Consider the following 13,587-nt stretch of genomic DNA (forward strand, 5'->3'; position numbering starts at 1 on the left):
ATCTTCCTGAATTCTTACCCCTTCCATTATTTCTGATTATTATTCAGTGTTCACAGTTTCAGCAAAATAATTCTTAGCATTAAAGTTTAGTGAAAATAATTACATTTTCTGTATTTTCCCAATATACTCATGCCGATCCCCAAATATTTTGCTTTTTCCCCCGTACCTCAGTTCTTTATTGCATTGATAATAAAATAGATTGTTTTCTTTTGATCACCAAAAGCACACTGTAACAGCTTCAGATGGAGCTTAGCTCTTAAGTACTTAAGGCCTTTTAACCCAAGGTCCCAACAGTGCAGCTGAAAGAGGTGGTAGCAACTAAATTCAGGTACAATAAGACAATGCCAGCACTAAACCAATTCCAGAGAGTTTTGTGCTGTCACATATCCTGGCATCAGCAGAGGAACAAAGGGGACACGTTGTAACAAGAGACTTCTTCAAATTCTGTCCTCAGCTCACTACAGCTCTTCCACACAATTCAGGTAGGATTCAGATAGGTGCCAAAAGTAAATAAATTGGGGAATAAAGAGGAATCCCTGCAGAGGACACGTTGAAGGCTTTTTGTGAGCTAAATTTTGGCTAGAAACATCAGTGTTGTCCTAGTAACTGTAGAAAGTGATTATGCTTCTCAGCTGAGAGCCTATAAGTACCTAACCCTGACTTTTGGCCTCTCCACAGTTCAGCTGTGCACCTGTAAAATGTTGATTTCTTTCTCTGTCAGGGACTTTTCATAGAGGATGCTTAGAGAGTAACCACCCCTGCATCCAAACCGAGGCACCTCATGCACAGCTACATTATAAATAATAACAATGAAAATTATTCAAAAAAACCTTGAGAACAAGAGTAACCCCTAGGTAGAGAAATTAGAATCATCAGGAGTGTGAAAGGGCAGACATAGCTCATTTGCATTATCTTGGTCTCCCTGTGCCATTGAAAATTCCAAGCCATGTGTTAAGTTCAGCTTGGAGGGATAAACATATTTACAGTGGAGAAAGAACCAGTCAATTTTTTCAGTCCTATTTTAAGCAGAGATTTCTGTGGCTCCTTGGAAGGCTTGTTAAAACCTCCTCAGAACCAGAATTTTATTTCCCTGAGATCTGTGGCTTCAAGGGAATAAGTTCAGCCCCAAGTTTGTTTCACTGTATGTATTTGATTATTTGCAGGTACTTTGATGCTATTTATGTGCTCAGCCTGCACTGCACTGTCTTCAGCAGCTCACAAATGATGTGTGATGCTCCCTGTTTAAATAAAATCCACATTTAGAGAGTTTTGTGTGCACTTTACAATGTCTATCCCAAGGCAAGTCCCTTAAGTAGATCTGTCTTCTAAGAGAGACAATTTGAGAGAGGCACAGATGTTTGGGGGATGATATATTTCTTTCTTTCCCTATGGCCCTTATAAAAAGGACAAGAAGATAGACTTATTAAAAGTGAGCTAATGACATGATGTAGGGAGTCTCTGGTTCACTGACTGTTATTACAGCTGTGCCCCATTATGTACTGAATACCTAGGACATGCTTGTTTCTCTGAATGACATTTATCTTTTGAGTTTCAAACATTCCTGGCATAAATAAAGATTTTACGCTCTTCAAATGTGTTTTACAGTTCAGCCCAGAGGCTATTCAAGGATCGTTTTAACTCAATAAAACTCCTTCAGGGATATAAAAGGGAAGTGTTTTAACAATGTCACTCCATGCATAGCCTGTTATTAGCTAGAGATGTTCTGCCTGCAAAGTCTTTGATCCCTTTTCCCCTGAACGTCAAGGAAGCTCTGCCAAGGCTTCAAAGTCTGTGACACACATTGGGCTCTTCAGTGCTGCACAGTCCTCATGTGAACGCTCCTGACCTGACAGAAAGTTCGCAGGTGAACTTTGTGGCTCAGAGAGTTTTTCTTTTTCAAAGCTTTCAGTTGGCTTTTCCACACATCATGGTGAAGTTTTATTCAGCAGTTGGTGGACAATGGTTTTCTTTCCTTGCTTCTGTTGGTCCTTCTCATTTAATATCTTGGTTTGGTAAAAGAGTGAAAATAAAGAAGTGTAGGTAAACATTAATCCTCTGTTAAATAATAAACCCTAGACTTATGTCTCTCTCTGTTATCTGTGCTGGCGTTCTCAGTGATCACTGAGGGAAATTGTGTTCCTCTTGACTGTAAACAGAGCTATCACTTTGCTTTTTGAAGCAATTCCCTCTAGGCAATTTGCAGGCTGGAGACAGATGGGAAAAAAAATGTTTCTTTGTGTTTGGGGACTACTCCTGCAATGGGAATTGTGAATGTAAGAAGTGTCAGCTTCTAGAGCAAAAAGAGCCTTCTTTCTAGCGTTCCTTTTAGTAACCTATGCCTCTATGTACATTAAAAAAAAATGTTTTAAATCAAACAAAAATATTAAATCATCCCCAAATCTAAAAGCATGTGAAAGATGTCAGCATCTTTCAAGTCCTTTCTGTTAGAGGCTCTTTCCTGGTTAACCTTCACAAAAGCAATTGCTCCAAACAACAGGACAAAAAGTCTGAGAAATGTTGTTTCTTTTCATAGTGTGTTCTGACCAGGTGGAAAAGACTTACTGACAGACCAGTTCAGGAGCTCTTGGTGATTACTTAAAAGGAGGGGAATATTTTATTTCATAAATTACTTATTTGAGGGCAATTGTCTTCTCCAGTTTTAGATAATGGCATTTTCAGAGGTAGTTCTTGAGTATATTCTTACCTTATGAATGGGATTTCTCTGGTTGAGGAAATAATCAAATGACCACAGAAAGGGAAAGCCTGCTCAGCACTTGAACATTGATGTTGTGAGCATGGTGAATAAATTCTTCTTTCTAAAAACTTCACACCAGGAAATGGGAGGCTCTAACATCCTCTAAGGTAATGTAACAAAGGGAAGGAAGGCAAAGAAAAACAGTTTATTTAAACTGATACGGTCTTAACACGTTCAGTGAAAAATAGGAACTATTGCAAAGCTCCCACCATCACCACCTCAACGGAGAGCAGAAAGAATAACATTTGTGTTGTGAGTACCTTTGGGATGAATTCTTATGAAAGCACATCCAGCATTTGTCTCCTCTCTGAAATAACAGCTGGGAATGCCACGGCACCATAATTTCCAGTTTCTGAAGTGAGTGCCTTGTGCAGCCTGATCCTTCCCAAATGGACGTGGCATTTCCATGACTTATTGTGCATGTGTTAAACACATGAGCAAATCAAACGTTTTGTTTGCTCTGGGGAAGGCATTTGCTATCTCTTTTAATAAAAAAGAGAAGCAAGAACACGATTGTGCTACACTTAATGACGTTTTCTTTTAATTTAGAATTTATTTGTAAAAGTGAGAAATGATCTCTGATAATCACTTGTCCAGTGACAGCTGCTGCCCAGAAGGTTGCCTTTCTCTGCAGTTGAGAGGGAAATCAAGCAGCTGCCTTTTGGTGTAATTCCTGCTGAAGCTGCTTGTTTCCCCCTTTCCAGTTCCCTGCAGTCTTTCTTCCACAGCACCTGTGAAATGCCTGCAGCCACTCTGGAGTCTGTAACCACAGGCTGGAGCCTTTTACAGATGCATTTGGGTACCTCTGCCATAATGCAGGCAGTCATCCATTAGAACAGCCATGAACAAACCGGTTTTTAATTTTTTTCTGTTTCTGGGAGAAATGTGCCCAGCTTTATTTCATCCAAAGGCAGCCTGCTTGTATTTGCCTTTGAAGTTTTGTCCTATTTCTTGCCTTCCACATTTTGACGTGTGATCTTGATAGCCACCTCCCAGAAACTGTGAGCCTTTTCACCGCCTTCCTTATGATTGAGTCCTACTAGGATCCAGCCTGGGGCTGGTGTGAGGGGCATTTTGCTGGTGTGGGATGAGTGGAGTCCCTGATGCCTCGTTCCTGGCGACAGGGAAGGCACGTCACCTTCAGGCCGATGGTCACCTGGTGATGTTACAGAATCAGGTGACAGTTTACAGCCCAAGTCATAAAAATAGATTGAGCCTGCTCCAGCTCAAGGAAAAGGTGCAGGAGGACAAACACAGGCACTGTGCTGGTTTAACTACGTGTCCTGGAGATTAAAGGGCAAAGGACTGAGCCTGCACGCACCTTGAAGTGGTGTGGAATTGTATCTGGAGGAGCAGTGTGTAGGATTTAGCAGGTTTCCAAAGTGTTGTTAAAGTGGGACTGTTTCTTCCTCCTGCCTCCTGGGAGCCACCTGGGGACCTTCTTGGAATGTGCCTGTGGGATGGGGCTTGCTTGCTTCAGCACATCACTGCTCTTAATAGAGAAAGTGAATAGGAGTGCAGCCAGAGGAGGGCTAGAACAGGGCAGGTCCTGCTTTCTGTGAGCAGGCTTCTGTCATAAACCCCTTTACACTGATCCACAGAATAGATGCTGGAAATGTTAAAGAATCCAAGTACAAGCACAGCTGTTCATGTTAATGTGAGCATGCCATGGAGGTGTGACATCATTATACCGATTTGCAAGTCAGTACTTGCGACTCTGTTAGGAATTGAATGCTGATGGGCAGTGGAACTGATGGAGAAACCTAAAGTTCTCAAAACCCCCAGATGCTGGGTGGTTTTGCATAAATCAAAATGTGTGTGTGGAGCATTATGAGCAGTGCCAGACCCAGCCATGCACCAGGGTTGGTTCTCTCGTGTCCTGACACTGTGGGTGTGGGTCCAGTGTCCCAGAGAAACTGCCTCCAAGTGAGAGATCAGTTTGTTCATTCAAACACTGGTATTTCTACTTTGGATTGTATGATAGTTTTGTGGTTTGTATGCTGGTCCTCTAAGACTGATTTAGGTTTGAGTCCCTATGGATTCTACTGTCAGAGAACACAGATTTAATTTTCAGGTTATGATTTTTATTTACTGCTCTTGTTCCACATTACCTCCTAGGGGCTTCATAGACATTAAAGAAAATTTATAGGTTATATCAGATTACAGTATTATGATTAGATAATAACAGCATCAGTTTTCTAAAGAAAGAAAAAGGAACAAGTTCATTTGTTCAGGAGGGCAGAAGTTGAAAATTGAGTAATACAGTCAATTCTGCTTGGTCACCATCTTTCAGCATAGTTTGGAACATCCTAGGCAAAGCATATTTTACTCTCGTTTGCAAGCAAAAGCTGGAAGTGAGCTGTGAGTCATTTTAGAATTAAATCCTTTCCTAAAATTTAATTTGTGATCTCAAAGCCTAAGCCAGAAACAATAGGGCTCTAAATGTTTCAGCAGTTGTACACACGTGCCTTCCCAGAGTTAATACTGAGTTCTCCCTGTCACAGGACAGGGAATTTTCTTCCAGTGCATTTATACATCTGTAGGCCAGTCACATATGAAAACAATAACCAAGGAATAAGGAAAAAGTCAATAAGGAAATTTATATATAGCTGCTATTAAACTGGAGGAAAACAAATCATCTGTTGGGGTCAGTTTCAGTGGGAAATCAATTTGAGCAGAGTTTTATTGTCGTCTCTGCAGATCCTTCATGTTATTTGCTTGCACCTTTAATAGTCATGACTGAGGAGTTTTTTACACTTGAGCCTAAGCTCCCTGAATCATTGTGTTTGTTACCTTTTCAACATCCACATTCCCAGTTGTCACAAATGCTACCTAACAACACAGAGTGCTCAAAGTACATTTCCCCTCTTAACTCCAGGGAGTTTTCAAGGCTCCTATTAAGTGCTTAAAGCAGTTAGGCTGCAGTGCCAGACAAATTCTAACCATGTGATGTGTAAAAATGCCTCTCTGTGCATTGTATGGGACTCCTGAGACTAAAACTCTTCATGTATGTCCATACGAGCCTAAAGTTAATCATAAAAAGCCAGCTCTTATTCAAGTGAAGAAGTGACTACTAATACATTAATCAAAATATCGATAAAAATGGAAATACATAGAGGCATACAAGACATGGGATTAATTTAAAAAATCACTGAAACAGCATTAATTCATGTTCTTAGTCTAAAAAAGTATTGTCCTTAAGTTTCACCTTTGCATGCATGTTTTCTAAATGATAAACTAATTTAGCCTTTGCATTGCTAATGAGACTTTAATATAGTTTTTAAAACTTCAACTAATCCTAAAAAGCTTCATAATGGTCTCATTATTTGCTAACCCAGAATGCAAACTTTATTTTGTCAGTGGGAGCTGCAGATTTGAGGCAGAAATGTCATTTTAAATTTTCAGTTTAAGATAGAAAAATCATGGCGATTCAATGAAAAATGGCTGTTCTAAATATCACGTATTTCTCTTTCTTTTTGTAGCCTGATTTTGAATTTGGTTTCATCCTACTGTGGTTATTTAATTCTTTTCAGGAAACTCTTGGTTCTCTCTTCCTCATGTGGAAGACTAAAGACTGCATTGCTGAGTATGATGATGCCTTCACTGTTAATTGCCTTTAACTTCGATTTTTCTCTCTGCTGGATTTTCAGACTCTTCCAATTAAATAGTAAAATACAGTAACCAAGTTGCTCTGGTATTACAAAATGGAAATTAAGGCTGACTTCTGCTTAGACACTATTTAGAACAGAGTTTATTAAGTTTTACAATGTATTCTGGGGATGCGTACAAAAAGAAATTAATTAAATGGTCCAAATGTCAAATTATTTCTCCCAGCTACAACCCAGGCCTGGGTTGGGGCCATATTCAGGTTACCTTAACTCTTACTGTATCTAAAATTCATTGATGGCAGTAGGTTTAAGCATAAACTTGGAAATTATCTCAACAAGATATTTCCTTTAATTGGGTTCAAGATTTGGAACACTTTCCAAACCCACCTATCCGACAGGTATAGCAAAAAAATCCTAAAAGAATGCATTAAAATTTAAAACTCTGACTGTCCAGCTTCTCAGTGACCAGCAAAGAAAGGTTATAAGCTGGGAATTTTTTCCATTTTATCTCAGCTTGGTGTGGAATTAAAGGAGGCTGAAACATTATGTTCCCCTGATTATTTATCTCCCCTCCCTCTGCCCTTGCAGTGGGATGCTGACTCTTCCAGACACTCTGGATGTCTCATTTCTGAGCAGCTTTGGGAACCCTAGGGATTAGGGAAGGTATATGAATGTTTTATGATGTTATTGATAACTGCAGAGCAGATGTTTTCTAATAAACTGCTGGGAGATAAGTTACTGGGAGCATCTGCAGAGATGTGTGCAAATGAGCTCAAAATAATTAATACTGCGTTAGAAGAAAGCTTTTGTTTTTTTTAAAGTATATCTGTATTGGAGCATGCAAGATTGTTTCAGCCTGCCCTGAGAATCTGTTAGAGCAAAATTACCATAATTTATTAGGGGAAAAGCTGTTTCTGTTAATCATATATTAATTATTCATAAAATCAGTATTAATTTTACCTTAATGGGAAGTGTTAACAGCTGGGTACTGGGCTTGACAATCTACTCACATACCAAGAAAAAAAAAAAAAAAAATAAATAGCTTGACTTAAAAAGAAGACATAAAAATGACTTAGGAGAGCATAAAAGCAGCAAGTATGGATATATGAGTTCACATGGAGCTGGCTACAGCAGGGAAGTTCAGCCTGCTAAGCACTTTTGTGTTTTGGCTCTGGCACTGGTTTGTGGAATTCAAGTGGAATTGCTGAAGGATGTTTGTTGCACACAAATCCTGTCTACTTCCCCTAAATGCTTTTCACCTCCTTTTCACCAAGCATAGCTCTGGTGAGGCTGAGTAAAATAGACAGACTCTTTCGCGTTCTACTTGAAATAAGTAAACCTTACCAAAAAAAAAAAAGCCCTACAGCAATTTATATTAGTAGTTTAAATACAGGATAAATTTGTCCTGCTGATGAAACAAAAATTGCAACTTTTTAATCTTTTGTGAACCATGTGAAATGTGAAAATGCTGTTCAGGGGATGCGTTCAGCCTGGAATGAACATGACAAGGTGGATCCTCCACTCCATTAAAGGAGGATTTCACTACTTAGATTATGACTCAGGACTGGAAGGTATATTTTGCTGGAATGAATTTTCCAAAATTTATTTTAATTAAAACATTTCTTTTTTTCTTTTTTTTTCTTCTTTTTTTCCTCCCCTTTTTTTTTTTCTCCTGGCTATTGAAAGTTCCTTTGCAGAAATGAAAACCCAGACAGAAAGGGTACTGGCTAAAGCATGTAAATATGTAATGCCTGTAAAGTGCAGCTGGTTTTATATGAACAATAAAAGCTTCAGAGGATTCAGCTGATACTAAATTGCTGAGATAGCTCTAGAACCTTTTTATTAGGATAGCAAATGTTGAACTTATAAACACATTTTATTTACATGTTAAGATAAAAGGCTGTTTATTAGTAAAAGATTTTTTTTGAAATGGCAGTTACAACCTTCAGTGTGTGATCTGTAAGATATAATCTGATTAATTTTGGCCAAAATCATGGAAGAGAAGCATTTGAAGTGGGAAGCCAACCCAAAAGAAACAAAACAAAATAATTTTTAAAAAAGTTGCACGGCTTTTAGTGAGTCCAGGAAACCCAGACCTGGTCTTGGAACAACTTATGGATCTGGGTGGTCTAAAACTGGACCAGTGTTCAAGAATCTTAAGTAATTATGATTTTTTTATGTGTTTGTTTAACATTGATATTATTTCCAAGTCGTGGGTGGTGGGTGAATCTGTGGCATGCAATCAGTTGTCACGCCTAACCCTGATCAATGCATGTAAAAAAAATACGTTATTTTACAGTTTAGATTTTTCTTTTTCATTCAAATTTCATTTTCAAAGAAACGTGGTGAAGGAGAAGTGTGTATGGGAGCAATTTTAATCTGGAGAGCTTACCAAATCATGATGCCAAAGAGGCTGAATTGTGCTGATGGTTATTCCCAGCCATGAATACCAGGAGCTCCTTGTACTTAATGCATCCCAGCACCCTTTTAGACTTTCATATCAAAATGTTATCAGAGTTCTGCAGTCTGGTAATGATAATACCTCAGCATTATAACAAATAGGTAGTGCTGCTATTTTGCTCCGTATTTTCATCCATTGAATGTATTTCATTGCTTACACTGTAGTAGCAGATCAAAACCATCTGCTGCCTTGCCACCAGTCCTCCAGTCGAGGAGAAAAATCTCAGCTCATTTTCCATGAGACCAGGGTGCTCCAAGGCATGAGTAGCACGGCTGCAGTCCAGCTGCTCGCTGTTGATGCGGGGCCAGACCTTTGCTCGGGAGTCGTTTAAATGGAAAGCGCGCTCTTTGCCAAGAACTGGAACGGAGATAAACTCGGTTTGCTTCTCTCCCTCCCCTCCCCCCCACCCTTCTGCAGCTCCATCCCCCATCACAGTCATAAGGAAGGACAGGACGTCCAGGAACAGCGTGTCCCTCTCTTGGCAAGAGCCCGAGCATCCCAACGGGATCATATTGGACTACGAGGTCAAATACTATGAAAAGGTGGGAAGATCAAAGGGGAGGGGTTTTCCTCAGCAGTACTGTGATGAAATCATTGCATCTTGCCCCTGTGTTAATGATTCAGAAGCACTCAGGTTTACTCAGTCTGCCACAATGGCACTAAGTGTTGGAATTGCTCGATTTTTGGTAATGAGAACATCAGGAAATACAAAGTGAAATCATTGTGTTGTCTACCAAATTCGTCCCCAAGCACATCAGAACAAACACAAAGTAATGCAGTCAATACGTAATTCCTTTTTTTTCCTATTCTCCTGACTAAAATTTTCTTATTATGCTGTTCTATCATGCTGTCAGTGTTCATACATTTATCTATCAGCACCCATGTGCTGGTGCTTCCCTTTGGCACAAGCATCTTTTACATGAAAATTATTTGGAAAATGTTGGCTGATCTTCTGGGCTACTTTGCACTGTGAAAGTTCTTTTTATTAATAACTGAATTCTTCATAAATTATAAGCAAATGACTACAAATGACAGAAAATCTGCCATGAAATATGTTCTGCTTTTTATTGACATTTTCTTTTATTTACAACTCTTTATTTATACATCCTCCTATAGTGATCTGTATTTAGAAAAAAGAAAAATTGTAATAGGAGCTTTTTAGGAGGTGTTGCTGGTAGAATTGAAAAGGTCCTAAATTGCTGTGGAGATTGAGAAGTGTGGTATTAGCCATTTTTTGATAGATCTATTTGATACATTGCTACTGACTTTAACAAACTTTGAATAAAATGCCAGAATTCTGGTTTAATTGAGCATTTGCTAACGCTCTTCATATCTAATAATCAGGCTTATATTTCATACATACCAGAGAAGATGTAGTGATAATATCCTCTAAGAAAATGTTGTTAAAATACTCTGTAAGTATTCAGTTAATCTTTAGAATTTTTTTTTTTCATGGAGCTTTACAGTGGGACAGTGTGGTGCTGATAGTTCATGCCTGATCTTCAGCTGAAGAAAGAGGATCAGAAGGCTGTATGCTGAAAAGATTTCTCCCAAATTCATGTAATCTGATTTTGGGAAGAGTTTTTTGGTGAGAACTTGAACCTTCAAAAACCCTAGTGAAAATCTAAACATACCTCGTGCTAGTGATAAAGGGAGAAAAAGAAATCATCTGAAACATTTCAGCTCAGTCTCACATAATGGAGCAGCATTCTGTGGACTTCCACTCTTGGTTTTTTTTTTTTTTTCATTTCAGTGAGGACAGGATCAGTTTCAGATCCTGAGCCTGAGAAGCAAAGAAGAACCAGCTCACAGACCAGATTGTTTTGATTTGTACAACCTTAGTACAAAAAGGATGCAGGAATTATTTCCGGTCTCTTACTTCCAAATTTCTTTTAAGGGAAGAGACACTTTTATTGGCTTTTAGCAAGGCTTGAAGTATCCATTTACATCACAAAGAACCTACACCTGAAAGATGCCAGAACTTCAGCTTGCTTTGCACAGGCCAGGTTGTTTTTCCAGATGATCAACTTGTGCTTGATTTGAGACCTACCTCTGACTGCTCTTGCTGCCACTGGCCCTACCTTTGTTTTCCAAGAGCTGTGGCAGCTCCAGCTCCAGTCTCCCCAGGTGGAAGCCCTTGCCTGGGGAATTTTGTGCCGCAGGGTAAAGGCTGTGGCACACAGCTCTCTCTTCTGCATCTTGGAATTAGGGTGATGTTGTGGTTTAATCCCAGCTGGCAGCTAAACCCCGCGCAGCCACTCTCACTCCTGTCCCTGTGGGATGAGGAGAGAACTGTCAGAGTAAAAGTGATAAAGCTCATCGTTTGAGATAAGACACTTTACCAGGTAAAGCAAAACAAGGAATTCATTTGCCACTTCCCATGTTCAGCCATCCCCAGGAAAGAGAGCTCCATCACATGTAACAGGGACTTGGGAAGACAAATGCCATCGCTCCAAGTATCCCCCTCTTCCTTCTTCTTCCCAAGCTTTACATGCTGAGCATGGTGCCATGTGGGATGGGATGTTCTTGTGTTCAGCTGGAATCAACTGTTCTGGCTGTGTCACCTTCCAAATCCTTGTTCACCCCCAGCCTCCTCATTGGAAAGGTGTAAGAGGCCTTTGCACTGTCAGCACTGTTCAGCAATAATAAAAATATCTCTGTATTATCAAACCTGTCTGTTTTCAGCGCAATTCCCAAAGCCACAGCTAGCTGCCGTGTAGAAAATTAGTTCTACCACAGCCAAAAACAGCACAGGTGATCTCTTGAGTTTTACTTGCTCCAAAGGGAGAGATTTTTTTCCCCGCTGTGTGCATTCAGTTAATTTTAATTAAATCACCAATAAGTTTTATTTGTGTTGGTTTGGGATGTTGTGATCATCTTTCTACACCGAAATTGGGGTTTTCTGTTCAAGAAAACTGTCATCCCGTGCTGTTGTGTGCACAGACAGAGCATGCAGCTCCTATTCCCACTGGGTGCACTCTCAGGGAGCAATTGGTTGTCATAAGACAGCTTTATAAGACAACCCGCGGTCTTAGGAGGCTGATCTTGCACATGTGTTTCGCCCCTTTGAAGTCTGTGATCAAGAGTTCATATGCACCAGACAGTTTTCTTAAACCAGGGAGCCAAGTGCTTGACAATGGGAGCCAGACCATTTAGAGCAAAAGGCTTTTGAAAAGCCAACCTTCTGGCACCAGCACTTTTAATGTGTATCCTGCAGGCCCTTGGGGAGTCAGAGGCCTATTCCTCAGGGTTTATGAGGGGGAAAAAAATTTAAAAAGCAAATCTGTTGTCAGGAGACTTGAATCTATGTATTTTTAAGCAAATTATAATAGGTTCAAAACTAATGCTGTGATAAACTTACCTGAGGCCAGAGCAGCTCATGTTGGATTGTTACTCTTCATTCCTCCACGAAACACCTTTGAAAGATGCTGCTTTTCAATCTGAGATCTCTAAGCATGCTTCATTCCCTCCTCTTTTAAAAGGAGAGATTTCTTTTCAAACTGGTCCCTTCCATTTGCTTTCCTGCTTCAGAAATCGTCTTGGTTGTGCTCATCAGAAACCCCACCACTGTTAGATGGAAATAAACCCTTCAGAGTTAGCATATCTGAGTATTTCTCCTGGCAGTCATCTACCTGATTGCTGGTAGATGATTTATGTTGAGCCATCCTTTTTCATCCTGCTTGTTTTCAGCTGATATGTGTTTTGTCATCCCTTAGAAATTAAAAACCAGAGCATTAATAGAGCAATACAGGTCAGCCCAATTCTGTCATACCTCTTGTTTGTGACATTATTTTGCTAAGCTGTTCTTAAGGTATTTAGGATGTTACAAGAGATTTGGAATAAAAAATAGAATGTCATGTGTCCACATTATAATATCGTGTAGTTTTTCTAATTCATTATTGTCATAAAAATGTGTGGAATATATTCATTTTCCCAAGGCTAGTTAATTAACCCATTTGTTTTTGGGTTTTTTCAGCAGTTATTGCCCTTGTGTAGCCAAAAGACCAGAGCTTTATATGTGTCTAAAGAAATTAGTAGCTACAGCTTTAGGAAACTATTCTAACTTTTTGGAATGAATCAGAATGGCTTGGACTGGAAAGGACGTTAAGATCATCTAGTTCCAACCCCCTGCTATAGGCAGGGATTATTTCCACTATCCCAGGTTGTCCAAAGCCCCATCCAGCCTGGCTTTGAACACTTCATAGCATTATGGACTGAGTTGCAGTTTTTCAGGAGCAGCGGTTGGAATAGAATTGTACTTTTTGTAAAAAATTTTAGAGCTTGATTATGAAGCCCCAATCAATACTTATTCAAAACATTTAAAAGAAACAAAATCCTCTTTTAGAGGGAGACCATATGGAATTTTTAGGCATTTCTTTTATGGTAAGGCATAACAGTTTATGTTGAGTTAATGGTACTAAATGACACCTCAGTTTAGTTCATCCATATAATGCTGTCCTGAATTTTAAGTGCCTCAGCCATCAAAGTGCATAAATAACAAAGCCATGTTGCTTTCATGCACAAGTCCTATTCTTTGTTTCCTCCTTGTCCTTGTTCACATAATAATGTTCTCTTGAAGGAGTACATCATTTCATGTGAAGGTACAGAAAAAAGCCATCTCTTAAATACCACTCATAAACTATTAATTGTTTCAATTAAATATGTGGCTTTTGTTTCAATTAAATATGTGGCTTACAATTAAATTATGTGCACTTTATTTAGATGGAGTCTTCTGCAAACAGTGAGTGAAATTCAGCTGCAGT

The 13,587-nt window shown here is 39.4% G+C and overlaps 1 protein-coding gene across 6 annotated transcripts in view; it reads left to right on the forward strand.

Moving 5' to 3' along the window:
* EPHA3 (EPH receptor A3) overlaps positions 1 to 13,587 on the forward strand; it is a 186,124-nt gene that overhangs the window by 126,263 nt on the left and 46,274 nt on the right. For all 6 annotated transcript variants that reach the window (XM_019285940.3, XM_039555072.1, XM_039555043.1 and 3 more), the window contains exon 6: positions 9,242 to 9,366. In XM_019285940.3, the coding sequence (XP_019141485.1) occupies positions 9,242 to 9,366 (125 nt within the window). The remainder of the gene's footprint in view (positions 1 to 9,241; positions 9,367 to 13,587) is intronic.

The sequence above is a fragment of the Corvus cornix genome, chromosome 1 (genome assembly GCF_000738735.6).
Source record: "Corvus cornix cornix isolate S_Up_H32 chromosome 1, ASM73873v5, whole genome shotgun sequence".
Classification (NCBI taxonomy): domain Eukaryota; kingdom Metazoa; phylum Chordata; class Aves; order Passeriformes; family Corvidae; genus Corvus; species Corvus cornix.